Source organism: Oppia nitens, unplaced genomic scaffold (assembly GCF_028296485.1).
Source record: "Oppia nitens isolate AA-2021 unplaced genomic scaffold, nextdenovo-longstitch-racon4-pilon3 scaffold7_pilon_pilon_pilon, whole genome shotgun sequence".
NCBI lineage: Eukaryota > Metazoa > Arthropoda > Arachnida > Sarcoptiformes > Oppiidae > Oppia > Oppia nitens.
The window spans coordinates 2,402,147-2,426,114 of NW_026533251.1; the positions used below are offsets into that span (position 1 = coordinate 2,402,147).

Consider the following 23,968-nt stretch of genomic DNA (forward strand, 5'->3'; position numbering starts at 1 on the left):
ATCATAACTTATGATCTCTAAGTTGATAATGCTATAGTATTTTAATTTTAAAAACTATAAAACTTACAGAATAATTTTCACAGAAATTAATTTTAACAAKAATTTTTATAAAATCAAATTAACAAACAATTTATTATTAAATTTTATTATTTATTTTAATTAAGTACGTATAAAAAAATTATTAAATAACCCACCACTTTTTAAATTAAAATTGTTAAGTTTTTTTTAAATCTATAATAATATTGTAAAAATAAATTCAAAAATATATCATTAAAAAATTTAGTGATAAAAGTTGACATAAAAAGTCGTTAAAATGATTTAATTTTTTATGCAATACCACCAATTGATTGACAATAGTCTAGTACTTGAATTTTTGTTATATATACTCCTTAAAGTATCACTTATTAATAATTATTGAAATTCATAAAAAATTATTAGTTAAGCGCCTAATTTTATTTGAGACGATTGACCGAAATATTTGTTTTGAGCTCTTCTTAGTTTAACACAATCCGGACACATCTTACACCTGAAGTGTTCCTCACAGTAGGGCTCGCCTTCAAACTCAAAGTAGTTACCAGTCTTTAGTGGACAGTGACAGTCCTATTAACACACAATTGCATAGATTTTATTAATAATATATAATTTGATTTAATATACAATACAATACAATATTAATTGAAATGACATACTCTGCACACGAAACAGTCGGGATGCCATTTGGCGTCCAATGCGGTCACACATATCTTATCGACAATTGGTTTATTACACGCCCGACAATAAGGTGCAAACAATTCAATATAACACGGCCTACAATAGGACTTGTCATTGTGTTCGTGATATCCTTCGGGATCATCACTTAATTGTTTGTTACAATGTTGGCATAGGAAGTGCTCCGGGTGCCAGGTTCGTCCCATTGCAGTCAAACATTTCTATTAAAAATATTTTTTATTTAATATATGATATACTAAAAACTAATTGGTAATAAATACTTCTCTGATGGGTGCGTGACACGCGCCACATTTGGGAGAGAAGAGYGCGTGATAATCGTAATCACAATACGGTAAACCATCCTTTTCACGGTATCCATCGGCAGCTAATGGTTTGCGACAAACTGCACAACAAAAGCAGTCCGGATGCCAGTTATGTCCCATTGCTGACAACATTTTCTGTAAACCACAAAATATTTTATTTAAATAATTATTTTATTTAATAAAAAGTTTGTTTGAATTCATACATCAGTGATGGGAAGTTTACATCCATAACATTTTGGTAGAAACATCTCATTGAAGTGTTTCAAACAATAAGGTTTTCCATCCTTTTCCTTGAAATTCTTTGGACTTAATTGTATTCCGCATTCATAACACTTAAAGCATTCTGGATGCCATTGACGGCCCATTACAACTAATGGCTAATAAAATATATAATTTTAGATAACAAATAAATTATATTGTATTATATAATTTATATAATAACATACCGATCCTTTAATGGGAAGACTACATTCAGAGCATTTAGGAGAAAATAGCTTATGTAGACATTCCTCGCAATAAGGCTTTCCATTTTTCTCGAAAAAATTATTTGGACTCAATTGTCGGTGACATTGATTGCAATGAAAGCACTGTGGGTGCCAGTTCTTGCCCAATGCCTTAACCATTGTTGACTATAATTACATACAAATTATTTGTTATGTTAAATCAATATTTATATTTAAATATTATAAATATGATATGATATATAACCTGATCACTAATGGGAAGTGTACATCCAGCACATGGAGGAGAAAACAATCTATTATAATCTCTTTCACAATAAGGTTTGCCATCTTTCTCCATGAAATGTGGAGGTTTTAGTGGTATAGCACAAGCTGTACACTTGAAACACCCGGGATGCCAATCCTTGCCCATTGCTCTAATAATATTTCCCTATAAGTTTAAGAACCCATTAGTTTATATCAATTAATTGATTTTTATTACTAAATACATCAGTGATGGGTAACAGACAGCCAAAACATTTTGGTGAAAATAATTTGTGAAAATCGTGTTCACAATAAGGTTTGCCATTTTTCTCATAGAAATTATCGGGTGATAACGGTATTGCACATTGGGTACACTTAAAACAATGTGGGTGCCAGTCCTTACCAAGAGCTCGGATTATATTACCCTTATTAACAAATAATATTAATTTATTTTATTTTTCTAATTATAAAATTGAATTGAAATAATAACTATATTACATCTTTAATGGGAAGTTTACAACCAAAACATTTGGGTGAAAACAATCGATGATAATCGTCCTCACAATAAGGTTTACCATTTCTTTCATAGAAATTGTTTGGTCCCAAAGGTTTAGCACATTCAGTACAATTAAAGCAAAGTGGATGCCATAGTTTGCCCATTGCATTGATTGAATTTCCCTAAGCATTGGCCAAACAGTTATTTATAAAAATAAATTAATTAACTTTAACAACAACAACAAAATACATACATCTTTAATGGGTAATTTACAACCAAAACATTTGGGTGAAAATAACTTATGAAAGTCATCCTCACAGTAAGGTTTGCCATTTTTCTCGAAGAAGTTATTAGGACTCAAAGGTTTGGCACATTGGGTGCATTGGAAGCACTTCGGGTGCCAATTCTTGCCCATTGCTTTCACTAAAGACTAATATCCAATAAAAATAAAAATAATAGTAAATAATATTTGATTTTTATTGTWAGTTTACATCAGTGATGGGAAGCTGACAGCCGTGACATTTGGGTGAAAAGAGTTTATGAAGACATTCCTCACAGTATGGTTTGCCATTGTTTTCAAAGAAATTGTTTGGACTCAACTGTTTGACACAATTAGTACACGTGAAACATCTCGGGTGCCATACTTTTCCCAATGCCTTCACCTGATTAGTCTATTTTGTCAATTTTAAATAAATATAATAAAAATAATTAAAAACATATTTTAACAATTTTTTAAAAACATCGATGCATTTAATATTATATTAACAACACATACATCGGTAATTGGTAGCTGACATGCATTGCATTTCGGGGAAAATAGTTTATGATTACAATCCTCACAATAAGGTYTGCCTTTCTTTTCGTAAAAATTATTAGGGCTGAGCTGTTTAGCACAGTTAGTGCACGTAAAACACCTCGGATGCCATATTTTACCAAGGGCATTTACTTGTTTTCCCTAATTTAAATTTAATATTTTATTATTTATTTAATATTTTTTAGACTAAATAAAATAACTAACGTTTAATAGAAATAATTAATTTAAAATTATTTAGTTCTGAAAATTTCATAACTTAATAAAAATATCTATTTTAAAAATAATTTTATACATTATTTAAATATTGTATAATTTATAGTGTCTTTATAGTAGTAAAAATTAATTACAGTATTTATAAATTAATATTTAAAAATGTTATTAAAAGACAAATAATATAATGTATTAAATGTGTAAAAGCAATTATTTTTATAATTTAAGTATTTATATAAAATAAATAAATTTAATTATAAAATTGATGTGAAAATGTGTGGGAACTTACGTCAGTAATTGGTTTTGTACAGGCATTACATTTGGAAGAAAACAACTTATGGTAGTCATCCTCACAGTAAGGCTTTCCYTGTACTTCCCGATAATTATCAGGTGTTAATGGTTTCACACAAACAGTGCAAACAAAGCACTCCGGATGCCAGGGCTTGCCGTTCACTGTAATTTGGCGACCCTTTAATTGTTAAAAAACAAATATATTAAACATTAAATATATATATATATATATATAATATACAGTAATATAGACATACATCAGGTATCGGTAGTTTACATTTCACACATTTTGGGTTAAATAGATTCATATAGTCTTTCTCACAATAAGGTAATCCATTCTTCTCATAGAAGTTCATCTCTTCCAGAGGTATACTACAAGCCGTACACTTGAAGCAGAATGTGTGCCACATCTTACCCAAAGCATTGATGGCTTTCTGTATATTTGATAACAAATCTAAATTAGTTTAACTAAAATCACAATTAATTAAAATATTGAATACGACAAACATCTTTGATCGGCAGATTACAAGCACAACATTTTGGTGAAAATAGTTTATGATAGCAATCCTTGCAATACGGAGATCCCATCCTTTCAACAAAGTTGTCGGGTGTGAGTCGTTTGGTGCACTCGACACATGAGAAGCACTCCGGATGCCAAATGCGGTTCATTACGTGATACCGATTCTACAGAATTTTAAAAATTAAAATAAATTTTTTAGATTAATTAAAAATATAATATTTAATACTTACATCTTGTGTTGGTTTTTTGCATGAAGTACAGGGCGGACCAAATAAATTTTCATAACATGGCATGCAATAGGGTTTATCACCATATGGTTTAAAATTGGCATCATTTAGTTGAGTCTCACAATTAGAGCACCGGAAGCATTCCGGGTGATATATCTCACCCATTGCCCGAAGTAACTAAATTTAGTTTTCAATAAATTTTTTATATTATATATACTTTTATTAAATTTGATATATATATATATATATATATATATATATATATATATAGTAAAAATTACTATTATATTATTACTGTATTAATTATAATTTTTATGACTATAACTACACTAACTAACCGTGCCAATGATGTTTTGTTTGCATGCAAAACAGTTGCCCCGAGTGGGTGATGGACAGTATTCATGATCCAAGTGATGGCTATGATATTTGCAGACATGTTTGCCTTCTTCTTCGATAACAATTTTAGGCGCCGGAGATATTTCAAGTTTCTTTGGGGGCACTGAATGGACGTGAATGGGTGATGGAGTCCGCGGATCGAAAGGTGACGGCGACGGAGATCGCCTGTCATAAGTGGTCTGTTTATTGACAGATCTCGATCGGGCGGCCGACGCGGGAATCTTCGCAAAGTGATTGTAATCAAACTTTTCATTTTCGTCGTATAACTTCACCCGACGTGAAGTACGCGATGAACTTCTTTCCTTTGAATGCTTTTCTCCATATCTTTCCAATAGTTTCTCTTTTGACGATAAATCAAATTTAGACGAAATATCGGCTGAGTTTAGAAGTTGTGTCTCATTTTCATCTAATTCTGAGAGAACCGGTGATATCCGTCCAGTTGTTTGATCACTAGTTTTTGTATTATATTCGCGATAATGTGAGTGATATTCCGTCTGTCGGGYGCCTGATATTAGTTTGACTGCACTCAGACCTGAAGTCGACTTAAATCCAGACTGTAATTCACTTTCAAATTCAACAGTATTTACATCCATTGTTAGCCAAAACCTAATACACTGCTAATAATTATTCACTTATCACTCAAATAGTTTACTATTTCATTAATATTGTAATAAATTTTTAACAAATTAATGTTTTAAAGCAATATTTTTTWAAACTAATTAAAAAGTATATCATATATTGCTGACCGTCTCAACTGAGACTAACATTAAGACTATTTTTAAGTATTTGATTGCCTTTTGGTTTATTCGTATAAATTGTAATTAATTATTAATGAATATTCTATATATGGATGTAATATATTGTTGTTAGAAAATAATTCGTGGTTTGATTGGAGAGAAAGCAAGAGTATTGGGATTTTGTATAAATAAATGATAGAATTGTCAAACTAACCAAAATTAGTTTAAAATTAAAGGTATGTTTGTATGTATCTATAGTATGGGTGCCTATACTACTGGTACATTATCTGTGCCCTTAACCTAAAACATAAAATATTAATAGTAGGCGTCTCTTAGGAATAATGGGAATCGTTGTTTGTTTGGCGGCGATAAACATTGATATTGAAAAATAGTAGTTTTTCTGGTTTTTTATTAATGCGACAATTTTTTCATCAATGAATTTCTTGTTATCCATACTATAATTACAGAATCACTGAAATCAATTTGATTTGTTGTGTGAGAGGAGAGAGAGAGAGAGAGAGAGAGAGAGAGAGAGAGAGAGAGAGAGAGAGAGAGAGAGAGAGAGAGAGAGGATACATAAATGGATTGTTAAGGTGTTCACCAAATATGGTATACATATAATGCTTTAAGCGATTTACTATTAAAATAAATAATAAAGAAATATACAAAATATTTAACGCTTTAATAAATGTTATATTTGAAGACAACAACATATTTTTATGTATGGTATAAATATTATAATATTTTATAGCCAATGATGAAATCAATTGATGTGGGAGTCAAAGGTATTTCACTCGGTTTACACAAACATTTCAAGGCTTACAAACATCACAATTAGTGGATCACAAACTTATGTTTGAAAACACAGTAYACACACACACACACACACACACACACACACACACACACACACACACACACACACACACACACACACACACACACACACACACACACACACACACACACATACATACAGTACATACACTATGTATTTCTCTTTTTACAAATATTTTAAACTATATTATTAGTAATTTAATGCTTGGATAGTATGGAAACAGACATTAAATTACTTTTTCAATGTTATTCTTTGTTTGTCTTTTTTTAGAATTTTCAAATACTTTGCAAAAATGTTGAAACGAAATATATTAATCATATATATATATATATATATATATTTAAAATATTAATATTTTTTATCTTCAAAATAATTATAACAAAAAATAAATATAAAAAGTTTATATTTTATTGTTTATAAACAAATATAAATACATTACATTATAAAGCTTTATTTTATAATTTAAACAAAAAATTCTTAATAAATATTAACAGAATAAATATTTATGTATATTATTATAAAATTTCATGACATTAGCATTATATTAAAATTATAAAGTATGTATGACATTATTTATAAGAAATAGTTGAAATTATAAATATAATACTTTAAATTACAGATAATAATCACAAATAATAATCACAAATAATATATATATATTTAATTATATTAATWAWTTTTTAAACAACATATATTTATATAGACAGTAAATATAGATATAGAAATATACTGTATATTTAATATGTAATTTCATAAAATTGTAAAAATTAATGAAATATTTAGAATATTTGAATGTAATTGAAATGTAATTATTAAGTGTTAGAATTTGTACTATTCATGTGTTAATTAAATTAATTTCAGTTTATCAATTTTATAGTCAAATACATTATTACTATTATATTAAACTATCTTTATTGTATTTGTTTATACTACATATAAGTAAAAATTGTATAATTGATAAATAAATAATTAATTAAAACTAATTAATATTTAATATTATAAATAGAAAAACAAAATAAAGTTTGATTAAAAATTATATAATGAATTAAGTTATGTTCAATTTATTTCAATTGAAGTCAATTACATTTTAAAGATAAAAGGCACTTATTATTGATGTCATAAGTTAAACAGTATTATCAATACTTATTATTACAAAAATAATGTAATTTTATGAATATTTATTTATTTACACAAAATTTTGCAATTTCTAGACTTAGTAATAAACAAATCAACTAAATTTAGTTTATGTTAAGATTTGACTTAAAYAYTAAAGTCAATTACTTTGGATGAAAATTCTAATATTTATTTATATTAATATTCGTGTCATTAATGAAAAATGTTTTTTTTATAAATATAAATTACTATATATTGTAAAAATATATGTTTTATACTATTTTAAAGATTATTTTAACAACAAAAACATCGTTGTTTTATGATGTGATGATATAAAACAATGTTTTTTAAATAAAATTTTTTRATGTATAAAACAAAGTATTGTAAAATATCCGACATTTAAATAATAAGATTAAGAAATTCCTGATTCACTGTTTTGAGAGCAGGAGTGTGCCCTTCAAACTGAATTGTGTTAAGAGATTATAATTAGATTTTTTTGAAAACACATCAAACCTATAGATCTAAACTCGCATTTCACTAGTTGTGGAGGTTTTCATATGTAAACCATGAGTTAAGGGTTATATCAAAATACAGTCAATAGTGTAGACTCAATGGTTTGTCCTGTTTTTAACTTTACTTTCTTTACACTCTTTCGTATAAAAATTGTGGGCTCTTTGCTGTAAAAATGTCAAAATATACAAAAACATGAAATTTATTTTTAGCTACTTTTCTATGCAACAAATGACTGCACAAAACTGTAATCCCATTGACTTCGATAAGAGGCGTTTTGGGCACAAATCCAGTGTATTATTAGACAAATAAAAATGATTTAATCTAATGATAAAAAATATATATTTACATCATTAAAGTGTTTATTTTAAAAAATATATTTTTATTCATAAGCGAGAACAACAAATTGAGTTTTTTATTATTCATTTTTATATTTAGTAAAATTTTATTTTTCAATTTATATTACATTTATTTTTACGATATTTATTTTATATTAAAATGTCATCATATRATATAATTAATAATGATGTTAAATAAACAAATATTTTTAAATAAAATATTAACAGAATTAAAGATTTTTAAAATTATTATATTATATTTAAATAAAATTATTAAAAAAATCAAATAAAAAATATGATACACAATTTTTTTGAAGATTYTTAATTTCATTACTATTTAATTAAAAATTTAATATTAAGATTATCAATTTATATYAATCAAAATATMAAATTAAATAAYAATTCTAATTTTTTGATAAAAATATTAAACTAATTATAATTGTTATATAAATAATTCCAAAATAATAAATTACAATTTAATTATTTATAATATATACTAATTATTATTATTGTAGTTTAATCTATTACTTAGTTAGATGATAGTCAGCTATAATTAAAATAATTATATAGTGTTTTCAATTTTAAAGATCTGGTGTAAAAAATGAGAGTAAAATAAATAATAATAATTATTATTATGATTATATCATATTTTCAACACAAGGTCGTCGTGTGTTACAAATTTTGACAACAGATTCACATTTAGTTCCAGTGCTCTAAAAACAGTCATATTTTTGGCCAAAATATATATATATTAGAAAAACATATATTAGAATATATAAGAAATGGTTAGCGAAAGTCATAGCGCACTCACTCTTTGCCATCGTTTGTATCGACAAATAGGAGTACATCTGAACGCATCCTAACATATCTGTCCTAACTCTGCATTCATTAAGGATGCAGTCTATTGCTAACTAAACTTATATATATATATTTATTAATCTTATTTATCTATTATTTATTGTGTTGTTGTTTGTGTGACTTATTTCGGCAATAATGGCCACAACATATACGACCCGAACGACCACTCGACGAACGGCAACTTCATATGACCGAAGCTCTACCGGTTCACCAATGCTTTCTGAACACAGCGGCCATGGATCAAGTCATTTGACACTACCGCCCAAAGTGGAACTTCTGAGGACACCATCGCCTAAGGATAAGATTGAAGAGCCGTCAGATATGAAGTATCACAGCCATCACTTGGACTACAAATACACACCACCGCCGGTCAAAGGTCCCTGTGTTGCCTGTGGAATGTATATCGTGGGATCGGTTAGTTTTTTTAAGTTTTTATTTTTCTATTTATATTTATAAAAAAAATATAAATTCTTAAAATATTTAATATTCTATAAATACTCAGCTTTGATTCAGCAAAAAAAATGAAATATAGATTAATTATAAATTAAACAAAAAGCTCATTAAAGAGTTAAGATTTAAATTTATAAAATTATCTATTTTTATAAAATAATATTTTTGACATTAAAATATGACATGATATCTATTTATAATTAAAAAGGTTACACTATTTTTATAAATTTTATAGTTTTATAAATATAATTTACAAATATAATTTTTTATTTAAAACAAGTATTTTCATCATTTAGTCATTGTTTACTGAAATTTTAAATCGCTAATTATAGTTAATTATAATACATTAATAATTATTATTTAAATCTTAACTATTTTGATTARAATTTTTTACATTAATCTAAATACTATAATTAGTTAAAAATAAATTATGAAACATATAAAATTAAATAATATATATAAAACTTACAATATATTTATCATAATTTAATTATAAATTTAAATCAATATAATAAATATAAACAAATAGTTATTCTATTATAAGAATAATTATAATGATAATAATTAATGAAATAGTAGTATAATTAAAAACAATTGTATATATTGTATGTTTCAGTTGGTGACGGCATGTGATGAGATGTGGCACCCGGAGTGCTTCACTTGTGTCAACTGTGACACTATTCTCAAGGCATACAACTATCAGGTTCAGGACAATAAGCAATATTGTAAGCCGTGTCACGAAAAACTGTTTGGTCCGCCCTGTTCTGCCTGTCATAAGCCCACTAAAGGGGTTAGTTTTAAATCATTTATAGATTTAAGACAATTATATTAAACATAGAGTATATCATTAAAACAGAATCGGCTGATTGTATTGAACCGGATATGGCATCCAAACTGTTTCTGTTGTGTAGAATGCGGTAAAATCCTGACAACCGATAACTTCATTGAACGCTTGGGTTCTCCGTATTGTAAAGAAGACTATCACAGACTCTTCTCTCCCAAGTGTTGTGTCTGCACTGAACCCATCAAAGATGTTTGTACTCTAACTTTGCTTAAAAAACATTATCAATTGATTTCATATTGATTTCTTATGGATTGAATCCATAGAAAGCCATCAATGCATTGGGTAAGATGTGGCACACATACTGTTTCAAATGTACGGCTTGTGGTATACCTCTGGAAGAGAGAAACTTTTATGAGAAAAATGGAAAGCCTTATTGTGAGAAAGATTATATGAATCTATTTCATCCAAAGTGTACCGGTTGTAGTCTACCTATAGCTGAGGTATCAATTACCATACATCGAGTCTGTGTTGAGTATAATATAATTAATGAAAATTTTCATACAATAGGGCCGTCAAATAACAGCAATGGGAAAGCCGTGGCATCCGGAGTGCTTTGTCTGTACTATTTGTGTGAAACCATTGACAGCCGAGACATTCAAAGAACAGGGAGGAAAGCCTTATTGCGAGGAAGACTTTCACAAACTATTTTCACCGAAATGTGGCGGATGTCARCAGCCTATTAAAGATGTACGTATAGGTCTATCCATTTATTTGATTAATTCATACCCATTATAGGAACGGGTGATTAATCAATATATTTGGATAATAATTAACAATAATATTAATATATCCAGTAGTGTATTAACTGTAGTATTGCTATAAACAAAACTAATATTTAGAAAGATGATGTAGTAATGGTGAGGGGTAAACCCTGGCACCCGATATGTAACTCTGCCATCAATACACCTAAATTAGTCGTAACGCCAACAGTAGAACCGCTCTTACAAAAAGCTAACAGACCTAAGATGGAGACGGATTTCGGTCGCAGATATCCTACTGTCGATGATTTAGACAAAACTATGCTTCCATTAGTTGAAGACCTAATCAAAGAATCACAACCAGATTGTAATGGTTGCAAAACACCCGTCACTGATGTAAGTCTAACTGTCTTTTAGATATATCAAACACTACTAATTGATTAGTGTCTGTCCATTGCTATCATTTCGCAAATAATATTTATTTCAATGTCAAAGGTCACTAAAAAGTTAACTTATATGAAATTATTAAATATTTAATATTATTTTTAATAAAAACTATAGAATAATAAGATTACAGCAATGGGTAAGCCTTGGCACCCCCAGTGCTTCACTTGCGACAAATGTGTCCGACCTCTTGATCCTAACAACTATTATGAGAAAAATGGTAAACCCTATTGTGAGGACGATTATCATAAACTATTTTCACCTAAATGTCAGGGATGTCTACAACCCATTAAAGATGTAAGGCTTGCATTTCCAGCATATCGTGTAATTAACCGCAAAACTCATTTAACAACACTAATATATATGCATCTATCAATGCCTGTAAGTGTCATATCTAAATGTCACTAATTATTTTTTAAATAACTATTACTATATTTTTTAATTAATCGATTATTTCTTTGTAATTAATATCAACAAAAAATTAATTATTAAAATTGGTAAGTTTTTAACAAAGTGTAATTCAAGTTAATAAATTTGTTTGGAAATAAACTCACATTTACAAAGTTAACCAATGGTTGTATTCAAACAAAACAAATTAATATTAAATTATATAATTATTTTCAATAACATGTTTGGTGTTTGTTTCTACTGTACGCTATTATTGTATTTATGATTAATAAGTTTTTATTAATTGATGCATTTTATTTTGGATGCAATTATTCTTTGATATTTAAAATTTATGAAAAACTGATTTTAATATAATAAAAATATGATAATTTAATGATTATGCATTCAATTATAAGGAAAACCAAATAAAAGCAATGGGCGCCCCCTGGCACCCCCAGTGCTTTCAATGCACCCAATGTGCCAAACCTTTGAGTCCTAATAACTATTACGAAAAAAATGGCAGTCCTTACTGTGAGGACGACTTTCATAAATTATTTTCACCCAAATGTGCCGGTTGTCAACTACCTATTAAAGATGTATGTCTATTATTATATATATTTATGATAATATAATTAAAACAATAATCTAATGACCAGGGTAATTTTATCAATGCAATGGGCAAGCCATGGCACCCCCAGTGCTTTCAATGCACCCAATGTGCCAAACCTTTGAGTCCTAATAACTTCTTCGAGAAAAATGGCAAACCTTACTGTGAAAATGATTTTCATAAGTTGTTTTCACCCAAATGTTCCGGTTGTCACACACCTATTAATGATGTAATTGATCCTAAATTTTGATAAAATGTTTTGACTTTAAAGTATTTTAACTCAAACTAATAGGGCAATCAAACCAATGCTATGGGTAAGCCATGGCATCCCCAATGTTTCCAATGCGATAAATGTGCGAAACCTTTGAGTCCTAACAATTTCTATGAGATGAATGGCAAACCTTATTGTGAGGACGATTACCACAAGTTATTCTCACCCAAGTGTGACGGATGTGCACTTCCTATTAAAGATGTATGAGTTTTATTTATTTAAGTAATCATCAAACATATCTAATTTTAAAACTTAATTTAGACCAATAATACTAACTTTTGAGAGTATATAAACAATATATGTTTATTATTATCCAAATAAATAGGGTAATTATATAAACGCCCTTGGTAAAACTTGGCACCCACAGTGTTTTCAATGTACTGAATGTGCAATACCTTTGAGTCCCAAAAATTTCTATGAAAAAAATGGTAAACCCTATTGTAAGGATGACTACCATAAGCTGTTCTCACCTAAATGTTTTGGATGCCACCAACCCATTGTCGATGTATGAATACTATACCATTTACTCTAATTAATATATGTACAGTATTTATAACAATATTTTATATTTTAGGGCAATTATATTAAAGCACAGGGTAAGGATTGGCACCCACAGTGCTTCAAATGTACCACTTGTGAGGTACCGTTAGATCCAAACAACTTTTTGGAAAAAGCAGGAAAACCGTATTGTGAAAAGGATTATCACAAATTATTTTCACCGCCCTGTGATGGATGTGGCTATCCTATCAAAGATCAGGTAAAATCACTATTACAATCACTAATATTAATATATAAATTGTTTTTTAAAAATATCAGAAATCTATGGTCAAAGAATTGGGTAAGAATTGGCACCCGGAGTGCTTCAGATGTCATAAATGTCACAAAGTATTGTCGCCAAACAATTATATGGAAAAAAGTGGTAAACCTTATTGTGTTGAAGATTATCACAACTTATTTTCTCCGAAATGCTCGGAATGTAATCTTCCTATTGAAGGAAAAGTATGTATTAAGTTAAGCAAAAAAAAATTTAAAAATTATTATTTAAATTAAATTTAAATTAACAAAATTAAATCAGCCTTTGATTGCATTGGGACGTCAATGGCATCCAAACTGTTTCAAGTGCTGTCAATGTGCAGTACCATTGAGTCCCAATAATTTCAAAGAAAAGGATGGAAAGCCCTATTGTCTGAAACATTTTCAAGAGTTGTATTTACCTAAATGTTATGGATGTAAACGACCCATCACTGATGTATACATACAATACATTAATAATTGAATATTAAATACTAATAATTATTATATTAAATCATTAGAAAATTATTAATGCGTTGGGAAAGCAATGGCATCCCGAGTGCTTTGCTTGTGTTCAGTGTCACAAACCATTGGCTGAAGACGGTTATCGAGAAAAAGATGGACTTCCCTATTGTGACTTTGACTATCACGCGCTCTTCTCACCCAAATGTGCCGCGTGTCACGCACCCATCAGAGAGGTATTACAACAATTAAATATATATATATATATATATACATCGGTAAACTTACATAATTATAWATACTATTTAATTTAGAAATGTTTGACTGCTATGGCTAAGACTTGGCACCCGGAGCACTTCCTATGCCAACATTGTAACAAACAATTAAGTGATGATCCCGAAGGATATCACGAACACAATGACAAGTCCTATTGTAGGCCGTGTTATATTGAATTGTTTGCACCTTATTGTCGGGCGTGTAATAAACCAATTGTCGATAAGATATGTGTGACCGCATTGGACGCCAAATGGCATCCCGACTGTTTCGTGTGCAGAGTATGTCATTTCAATTAATATTGTATTGTATTGTATATTAAATCAAATTATATATTATTAATAAAATCTATACAACTGTGTGTTAATAGGACTGTCACTGTCCACTAAAGACTGGTAACTACTTTGAGTTTGAAGGCGAGCCCTACTGTGAGGAACACTTCAGGTGTAAGATGTGTCCGGATTGTGTTAAACTAAGAAGAGCTCAAAACAAATATTTCGGTCAAAATCAGGAGTCAAATGGTTTGATTCGTTTGGGAGCTTAATGTCTAAAATACTAATTAAAAATAGTCTATATTTAACTTTTAATTAATATAATAATACATTTATTAAAACTTTAATTTCAGATTATATTAAAATTTTATTACTATATCACACAGTGTTTATGATTCAATAGTTAAATAATAATAATAATATTTAAATAAGTGTTACAAATGTTTTTCGTAAATGTTGTTAATTATTGACAATATATATAGTCATATATTTTATCTTTCGTTATTAACTAACCATATATTTTATCATTTATTAATTTATATAATTTTAAGGCATTACTGTATTAAATTATAAATTAATAAAAAGTTTAATTTACTAATAAAAAATTGTTTTATTTAAAAATTATATTAAAATAATTAAGATATTTCAAATACAAAATATAGAATTTGAATAATTAATTACAATTACAACACTTTTGCCAATCAATAAGACACTTGCGTTAATAATATAAGTTTTTTTGTACCAAAAATAATCAATGTTCATAAAATGTAAGTTATATTATATGATCATTAATTGACTATTAAAGTCATATTTAGATAAGATTTTATAATTTAAATACTGATTCAAAAAATAACTTTAATTTTTTTAGTAAAAACTCTATTCTTGTAGTAAAATAGAGAAAATTTCAGTCAAATACCTGTTTATAAATCCAAGCAATTCTTTTTTAAAGAATTGGCTAAAAATTAATTTTGACTCAAAATAAATAAGATTAATCGTACCGTATTTCCTTGCTTAATACCCCGTATGAAAATCATAAAAATTTGAAAATTGACATTTTCATAGGGTAAAAAACTCGCATTTTTTACCACCCCTAGTAAATTAAACGAGGGTGTGGGAAAAAGCAAAAATAGGGGGAATGAGGTACTCTAATGTATGTAATATAAGCACAAAATCATTTACAAACAAACAAAAAATTAATACATTTTATTATTTATACTAAAGAATTTATACTATTTATTATATGATGAAACAATCGTATAATAAAATGTATTAATTTTTTGTTTGTTTGTAAATGATTTTGTGCTTATAAATTATGTATATTTAACAGAAATCTATTAAAAACGGTAAATTTAGATAACTATTACCGGTAATTAATTAGTTAAATTATAACAGTGTTTAACAATGAATGACATATTTGTATACGTTTACAGTATTTAGTAATAAATAGCATATTCAAAAGGGTTTGGAACGATTAGAGACGTCCAAATACAAAGGGTGTAAAATTTGAAAATGTATAAAAACATGGGTTGGGTGGGGGTGGGGGTGGCAAATTAAAATTTAGTCACAAAAAATATTTGTCATATGGTTAAAAAACTGGTATTATTTATCATGACTTTCATATCTCCATACGTGGAATTAAACAACATTTAACAGGTAATTTAAAATAGTGATTATTTATAAATAATAATTAATGAAAATAAATTATAATGAGTTTTGAAGATCACATTATATCGCAATTATTTATCAAAATATTGTAAATCAAGTTTTAAGTAAACTATGGGATTTGCATTCATAGTCTTATCACGAGTTGTGAGGCGTATCTCTTTAGTGATGGGGCCCTGTATTTGACTAATTTCTTCGGCCAATTCATTAACTAATACAATGGATGTTCCGATCAAATAATTGGGTGCATATGGGTTGCGGTCATAGCAATCGATTTGCAAAATGTTATGAATCTCTTCATAAATGTTGAGTTGTGTCGAGTCATTCCACTTAACTTTGTAAACATTGGTCCGACAGTTGTTAGAGTTGACCTGATTTTTGGTGACATTTGATGGCGAAGACCTTGAAGTAACTGTTCGCTCACCATTAGGGCTGAGAGCCACAGAGCGAACTATTTTTGTGGTATGACTTTGATGTATGTGTTGCTCACTCTTACCGATACTAATCTTACAAAAAGCATTCAAAACGTCTTTAAATAAACAAACAAACGAATGGATTAATTAAACGATTTATTTTTAATGACATAATTGTGTCTCACTATTATTGGTATATAGTTGAAGGCCATCCATAACTGTCACCAAAAGTCGACCAATTTTTCGATGTTTGCTTACATCTTCATAATTACAAAAATAAACAATAAATCAATCAAATTATTTATCAAAATTTATAAATACAATGAAATACTTATGTCTTTATTGGATAAATTGATTCTTTCAATATCTCGGAAATGACGGGACGAGACATCGAGAGATTTTACCCAAAGTGAGCGTTCGTTCACTGAAATGGCTTTAAATGTATAATATTTTTGTTGAGAGTTTAAATAAATTTGAAAAAGAGTCGGATCTAAATTGGTTTCAAATTGTGATAATTCAGTAATAGTTAAGTTATTTAACAAAATGGGCTCTTTATAGATGCGATAAGTAGATGACAGGGCTTTGTCTGATGCAAAAACATTAGTAACTTTAGGCAATTCTTTCAATGAAATCGTTAATAATAAAAAATCATTGAATAGAAAGGCTATTAATTCACGACCAGAGTTGGCCTTTACAAGAGTTCCCGCGTGTAATAACTGTCGGCGACCTATAGTTTAATTTTATCAAATATTATCAGCAAATAATATACTAATGTTTAGATAAAAACATTAAATTAATTCAATTATACTGTATATACCTAAACAATTGGTTTCTGAGTTGAATTCAATTTGTTGATCTAATCCATCGATTTTGATTTGTTTTTGAATCCAATCTAAACGTTGTGAGTCTTCAGTATTACGACATCCCTCGTTCACTCTTTTACAAAGATCTTGTGATAGTGTCAGTGCTTTTTCGCAGTTAATAAAATCGATATGATTTGTAGGCGTGTGCTCTAATATTTTGCCGATAAGTAACGGATATTTTGTAATTCTCTGCATAGGTTTCAGGAGATAACTACTGAGTGGCAAACGGTTAGCGCGCGAGTCTTGTGAACACATTTTTGCCGTTTCATTGAAATTCTGGTCGTTTTCAGTCTTTTGTTGAATCATTCGGGCGGCAGATAACTGTCGCGAACAGTATTTTATATAATAATCTGACATTTGATTTAAATGTTGACAAAAAATATCACTAATTTCGTTAATTATTGTCATATTATGACTGACTATAGCATTGCGGCGACGAGTTTTTAAATCTCTATATATTTATAAAAATAATTAAAATTTAGATCTTAAATGTTTATTATACCAATTAATGGTATTACTTAAGGAATCGTTTATTGCATTTAACCAGTTTTGGCCAATTAACAAATATAGCGTCCGATTCGGCATCAGTTATACAATTGTTAGCACGCAATGGCTTTTGAAATACCTGTCCGATTGCAATATTAATATTAATTTTGTTTTATTGACCGACAAAACTCACGTCAATGACAATTCCCATATCAATAACATATGCATTTTCAGTCGATATAAATTCATTTAAATGGTTTTGACGTTTTCTCTCGTCATCAGTAATACTATAAGACTTTGTGTGATTGGTTTCATCTTCGTCTTCATCATCAAAATCACTGTCGAAGTCATAATCAATATCGCCTTCAATTGTCTCATAAATATTTATCTCTTCGTTTTGTTGGTCTGAAGCAAAATTAATTAAACACAAAATTTTAAACAAAACAAAAAATATAATAATAATAAATAAATAAACAATAATTTATGATAATTAATATCAACATTTTAATTTATTAATTTTTTTAACTATACGTAATTACACTCTTAAGAGATTCGTTAAAAACTTAATTTATTCATTAATGAGATTCTTAGGGATATCTTAAGGTATAAATAATATATTATTGAACAAAATACTTAATTAAAAAAAATAATATAAATTTTAAAATAATAAAATAAAATTTTAAAACATAACAATACAGTAGAAGACCCACTACTAAACATATGGCAATTTGACTATAATTGAAACAAATAAATAATTACCGGTAAATATTAATAAACTGAATATTGCATAAATAACAAACAAATAAATAAAATAAAAATAAATATAAACTATTGTATTAAACTTATAATCAATTTTACAAAAAATGTTACTAATTATCAATATTAAAAGATTGATATAACTGTATAATAAATTGTGATATATATATATATAATATTTAGTTGATAATTGCAATATTGCCACAATAGGTGTGCTTCATAAATGTACAGTCGATTAAATCTAAGTGTATTTTAATTGTCAACAAAGTTTGCCTCTAAGTTAAAGTCAACATAAGTGTGTGCGGAAAGTATTGGTAGTGTCACTAGTAGTGGGTCTTTCCAACACTTATTAATTATGCAATTCTTGTTTTTCTCCTATAAAACCAATAAAAGAAAGTAAAGAGAGTGTCAACAATTGCATCAATTATTTTAACTAAACATTTAAAGGCCTACATTTAAAAATATAAAACCATATTATTTCATTCAATTGTTTTCATAATAYAATTAATTAATTTAATAATAAATTAATTGCAATAATCAAATTGCTTGCAATTATATACTAAAATGAGTTAATTTTCAGTATTTAATATGAAATAATATGGTTTAGTTGATAAAACAACTTTATAAAATGATTAATTAAATGACATACATTGATCAGGAAACACTTGAACATGATTTGATGGGAACAGTCCTATTTGTCCAGTGCTAATGAGTTGTCCCTTCCACCAGGTTGTGTCATCTTTGGCTAACACTTTAATTAAGTCATTTGCTTCAAATGATAGTTCATCGTCGTGTTGGGCACGGAATGCATACAATGCTATCATTCTCTCTGCTAACAAATGTAAATAATATTATATAATATAGTCATTAAATAGAGTAAAGAAAAGTTCAATTCAATTGTCAACACTTACCCGATTCCCTATCTTCCGCTACCTTTTGTTTTTGTAGATCAGGTGTAGAACGGGCTGACGATCCTCCAGAACCGGTCGATGCATTCAATTGTTTGACATAAGAAGCTGGAAACCAACCGACCTGTTTCTTTTTGCCCTTAACCTGCATCTCCCCTTCCCACCAACCCGATGAGGTTTTTTTGCGMACTTGAATCAATTGGTTCTTCTCTAAACTCAACTGTTCCGGTCCGGTAGCCTTATATGGAGCTATTACTGTTACAATCTCTAGTTTCTTAAGTTTCGATTTCTGAATTAATTTATTTAATAATAATTTTAAAATAAGTCAATACTGTATTTATAAAGTAAGTTAATTGAATAGCAATTTAAAAAGCAAAACCTTTGATGGTTTAGGAGAGTCACAGCTCTCAGAGCTCCGTCTCTTTAAATTAGTATAAAGAAATGGCAGCAAAAATGAAGTAGAAATAAATTTATGATATGTTTATCTTAGTTATTAAAATATATCAATAACTTACTTCCCCATCACTGGTTGGAGGGGGAGTTGGGGCTGATATTTGATTCTGTAGTGTTTCATTAGCGGTAGTTTTGGGCGCTGGTGTGCCCTGGGGCTGGTCTGTTAGGGCTGGTATGGGCTGAAGCATACAAATCACATTTATTTAACAAACAATACATTAAGCAATTTTCAATACGACGGATATAGCTGTTACTTATACTAAAACTTAATTATAATAATACAAATATGGGAAGGGRTTGCAGGACAACAAAAAATAGGCAATTATTGCAATATAATCAATAACTTACAATTTCATCGATTTGAGCCACTCGAACATAATTTGATGGAAATACACCATTTCTCAGTTCTCCAATAGTGCCTGTCCACCAATCACCATCTTTTTTGATAACTTTAATCAGTTCATTGCCATCAAATGACAAATCTCCCGGTTCTTGTGTTTCGAATGGATATAATGACAAATAATATTCATCTTCGGCAACATTTCCCTTTTCATCCAATAACTTAACGTATGTCTTTGGAAACCAACCATTAGAGCTACCCAACTGTCCCATCCACCACATGTCTTGTTGCTCTTTAATTACAATAATATCTCCCTTTGCAAAAGACAAATGATTATCTTCTTTGGCTTTCCATGGATATTGAGCAACGGCTTTGGTCACACCCGGTTCGGGTTCAACTGTTTCGGTAATTGGTCTAAAAACAAACAAAACTATCAGTTTATCATAATATTACAAATAAAAATAAATAATTACTCGAGAGGTGTTCTTCTCTCTATTTCATAATTATTTTCAATATCAGGTGCAATGTTAATGCTTTCATTTCCTAAGACCTCAACATAAGCTTCTGGAAACCAACCGACAGCACCCCTGACTTCTCCGGACAGCCAACCGGGTTCAGAACAAGCGCTCGTATCAACCTTTCAATTAGAAAATATCGCTATAACTACAATCTATTAGATATAATAAAACAATAATAAAATGTTACCATAATTATATCTCCCGGTTCTATAGTTAATTCATCCTTATTTCTGGCCATAAAATTATAGAGACATCTGTATTTCACTTTAGAAGAGACTGTATTAGTCTTGGTTTCATCAATAGTTTCAGTAATTTCCTCAACAGTCCAGTTGGCATTAGTGTTGTCCTCATCCCATCCAGAATTAACATTTTCGGTCAGTTGTTGCTGTTGTTGTTGTAGTTGATTATCTCGAAACTCTTGCGCCTCAATGCGTTTGTCTTCATATGATTTATGCAATTGTGTTGTCTTTTCAATCATTTCATGCAATTTGTCTTTCAATTCATTCAACTGTATGTTATTATTGGCCACATCTGAGAGTCGAGCAGCCCTTTCCTCTTCACATTCAGTAATTTGAGACTTTAATTGATTTATAATTATTTGTTTATTTTGAATTGCAAATTGATCCGTACCAACATTGTCTGCACCTAAAATCCATATCATTACAAATATGGTTATAAATTAGCGATAAGTTTAGTGGCAAATGTTAAGTAAACAAACCTGAATTGAGAGTAGTATTCTTTAGCTGTTGAGTTAGATTAAGCTTTTGCTGTTCAATATATAGCTGTCTGTCATTCAATGACTTCATTTGTGCCTTAATTGAACTGAGAAGACCTAATTTCTGGTCTCTTTCCAAACGCATTGAATCGATGTCAGCCTTGATGTCCACCACTTTCTTTCGAGTTTCAGCAGCCGTTACATTCAAATCATTCAAAATGTTATTCACTTTTTCCATATCCAAAGCTAATGTCTTTTTCTTAGATTTAAGTTTTAATACTTCTTCTTGAGTTTTAATCTTTTGATTAATGAATTCTTGTTTCCGACTGTTTTCCCACTCAACCATTCTCTGTCTTTCCATCTCACGTCTGGCCGCTTCTCTTTGTTCCAATTGTTTGCGTCTTTGTTCTTCTTTTTCATTTTCAATCTCTCGTTGTCTCAGTTGTTGTCTCTCAAGTTCTTCTAAACGTTTTCTTTCCATTTCAAGTCTATTAATAATTCAAATTAAATTTAAATACAATTAATTTTTAACAAATTCTTATATTTGATTTAAAGTCAAAACCTCTGTTTTTCTATTTTTTGTTGTTCTTCTCTTTCTTTGCGTTCTCTATCTTCCTGTTCCCTCTTTTGTTGTTCCATAAGTGCTTGTCTTCTTCTATCCAATTCTTGCTGTCCTTTCTCAAAATTTTCTCGTCTTTTGTCTTCAAAACTTGTTACAAATTTCGATTCTTCCAGTATATCATCAACGGTTGGCGCCACTCCTTGAGATATGTTTGAGACAGCAGTTACACCGGATAAAGATCTCTTGCGTCTATAAGATGGTGGCACTAAATCGGGAGGTAATACAGTGGGTAAAGAATCGCCGGATTTGACGCAATCAATCAAATGCATGGCCACAACAAATTCATCGCATGTGAGTCGGCCGTCGGCGTCAATATCTGATAGATTCCATATCTGTGCCAACAGAGGATGCGGTAACTTTGAGTCAACTAAAATATTCCTGGCCTGAGGTCCCGTCAAAAAACCTGTCCGAGTCCTGTCGTGTGAATTAAACTGTTGAGTATATTTCAATTTTGACGGCTGAGGTATCGCCCATTCTGTCAAAAGCATTGAATTGGTATAATCTCCTGATGTTATAGATCCAGATCTCTGTATTTTAGGTTCAGATGATGTCGGAGGCATTGGTCGTGGAGGCGGTACTGACGAGACCATAGTTGGAACGTAAGAGATGGCAGATGTGGGTATTGCTGGTTGAGTCGGTGCACCAAAAGCTCCGAAATCTGTATTAAATGCACCAAAAGTAGGCGTTTCGACCAAAACCTAATAACAATAATAACATAAATATTATTGATTGCAAACAAAAATTATTTTAACAAACCTTAAGACTTTGTGGCAAAACAGCCGGTAATTCAATGCCTTTAAGTTTTAAAAATATCAAATGAAGAGCAATGGAGAACTCATTGATATCCATTTTGCCGTCGGAGTCCACGTCGGCTAATGACCAGATATGGGCCAACACTGGCGGTGGCAAACCCGAGGCTAACATYAAATTCCTGGCCTGTCCTCCGCTAATGAAGTCCGACCGAGACTGACAAATGGCCACAAACTGTGACTCATATTTGGCCTTTTGGTCTGCAGTTATCACATACGGATCCGATGGCGGAGATGATAATGACATCTTGATTTGCAATCAAACACTTGTCTATCACTTATGGTATGACTTTGTCTTCAAAATTAAGTCATTAATCATATTATGATTACTATTGTATCCATCATTGACTTGCAATACATTACTTAATATCACAATTAATGCAAACAATCGCTATATTTATCAATCAATGAGTTCACTGAACATTCAATTGATTAATACATTCAATACATTCAATACATGTATTACAAAACATCACTCAAATGAGTCATTCATTAATACTATTACTTGAAATGTTATACATTTATACACATAGTTTGTAATGTAATACTGTATTAGCAATAAAATAATACACAATCAGTACTCACATTACATAACACATTACACTGTTGTTATAAAGTATGTTATATATGATTAACATTAATAATAATATACTGTATTCTATTGAATACTACATTATTTTACGCCCTTTTTATGCATTTCATTGAATTGATTGAATTGATTATTGTGTTGACAGATGGCGGACACGTGTTATTAGTTTTAATGTCATTTAAATTTCAAATATATTGGCGGCAAATGTATTCAATAAATACAATTCAAATGTCAATTGAATATACAGTACA

At 29.3% G+C, this 23,968-nt stretch overlaps 3 protein-coding genes across 9 annotated transcripts; 1 reads left to right on the forward strand and 2 right to left on the reverse strand.

Annotated features, from left to right (window-relative positions):
- Positions 1-200: 200 nt before the first annotated feature.
- Positions 201-5,463, reverse strand: LOC128963129 (uncharacterized). 2 transcript variants are annotated; one of them, XM_054309610.1, is made up of 16 exons: positions 4,632-5,463; positions 4,297-4,470; positions 4,054-4,230; positions 3,804-3,980; positions 3,545-3,724; positions 3,007-3,186; positions 2,723-2,902; positions 2,485-2,661; positions 2,234-2,413; positions 1,981-2,160; positions 1,740-1,922; positions 1,478-1,660; positions 1,235-1,408; positions 990-1,166; positions 690-929; positions 201-600 (listed from the first exon to the last, which is right to left on the reverse strand). In XM_054309610.1, the coding sequence occupies exons 1-16, from the start codon at positions 5,280-5,282 to the stop codon at positions 439-441; spliced, it is 3,375 nt and encodes a 1,124-aa protein (XP_054165585.1). In that variant the 5' UTR covers positions 5,283-5,463; the 3' UTR covers positions 201-438. The 2 variants fall into 2 exon arrangements, with proteins under 2 accessions (XP_054165585.1, XP_054165586.1); XM_054309611.1 differs by lacking the exon at positions 3,007-3,186.
- A 3,607-nt stretch (positions 5,464-9,070) lies between these two features.
- LOC128963131 (zinc finger protein 808-like) lies at positions 9,071-14,879 on the forward strand. Of its 3 annotated transcripts, XM_054309612.1 has the most exons (17): positions 9,071-9,497; positions 10,150-10,323; positions 10,390-10,566; positions 10,641-10,817; positions 10,885-11,064; positions 11,217-11,471; positions 11,637-11,816; positions 12,323-12,502; positions 12,563-12,742; positions 12,806-12,985; positions 13,110-13,289; positions 13,359-13,541; positions 13,601-13,783; positions 13,860-14,033; positions 14,098-14,274; positions 14,353-14,592; positions 14,682-14,879. In XM_054309612.1, exons 1-17 carry the CDS (start codon positions 9,219-9,221, stop codon positions 14,853-14,855), a joined length of 3,273 nt encoding a protein of 1,090 aa, XP_054165587.1. In that variant the 5' UTR covers positions 9,071-9,218; the 3' UTR covers positions 14,856-14,879. The 3 variants fall into 3 exon arrangements, with proteins under 3 accessions (XP_054165587.1, XP_054165588.1, XP_054165589.1); XM_054309613.1 differs by lacking the exon at positions 11,637-11,816; XM_054309614.1 differs by lacking the exon at positions 11,217-11,471.
- Positions 14,880-16,275: 1,396 nt separating this feature from the next.
- Positions 16,276-23,604, reverse strand: LOC128963128 (intersectin-1-like). Of its 4 annotated transcripts, none has more exons than XM_054309607.1 (16): positions 23,076-23,604; positions 22,260-23,017; positions 21,701-22,185; positions 21,170-21,627; positions 20,938-21,101; positions 20,473-20,878; positions 20,187-20,303; positions 20,051-20,092; positions 19,675-19,960; positions 19,413-19,592; positions 18,201-18,412; positions 18,040-18,146; positions 17,476-17,972; positions 16,990-17,385; positions 16,844-16,918; positions 16,276-16,774 (listed from the first exon to the last, which is right to left on the reverse strand). In XM_054309607.1, exons 1-16 carry the CDS (start codon positions 23,373-23,375, stop codon positions 16,320-16,322), a joined length of 4,938 nt encoding a protein of 1,645 aa, XP_054165582.1. In that variant the 5' UTR covers positions 23,376-23,604; the 3' UTR covers positions 16,276-16,319. The 4 variants fall into 4 exon arrangements, with proteins under 4 accessions (XP_054165582.1, XP_054165581.1, XP_054165583.1 ...); XM_054309606.1 differs by having other exon boundaries at positions 19,413-19,595; XM_054309608.1 differs by lacking the exon at positions 20,051-20,092 and having other exon boundaries at positions 16,277-16,774; positions 19,413-19,595.
- Positions 23,605-23,968: the final 364 nt, after the last annotated feature.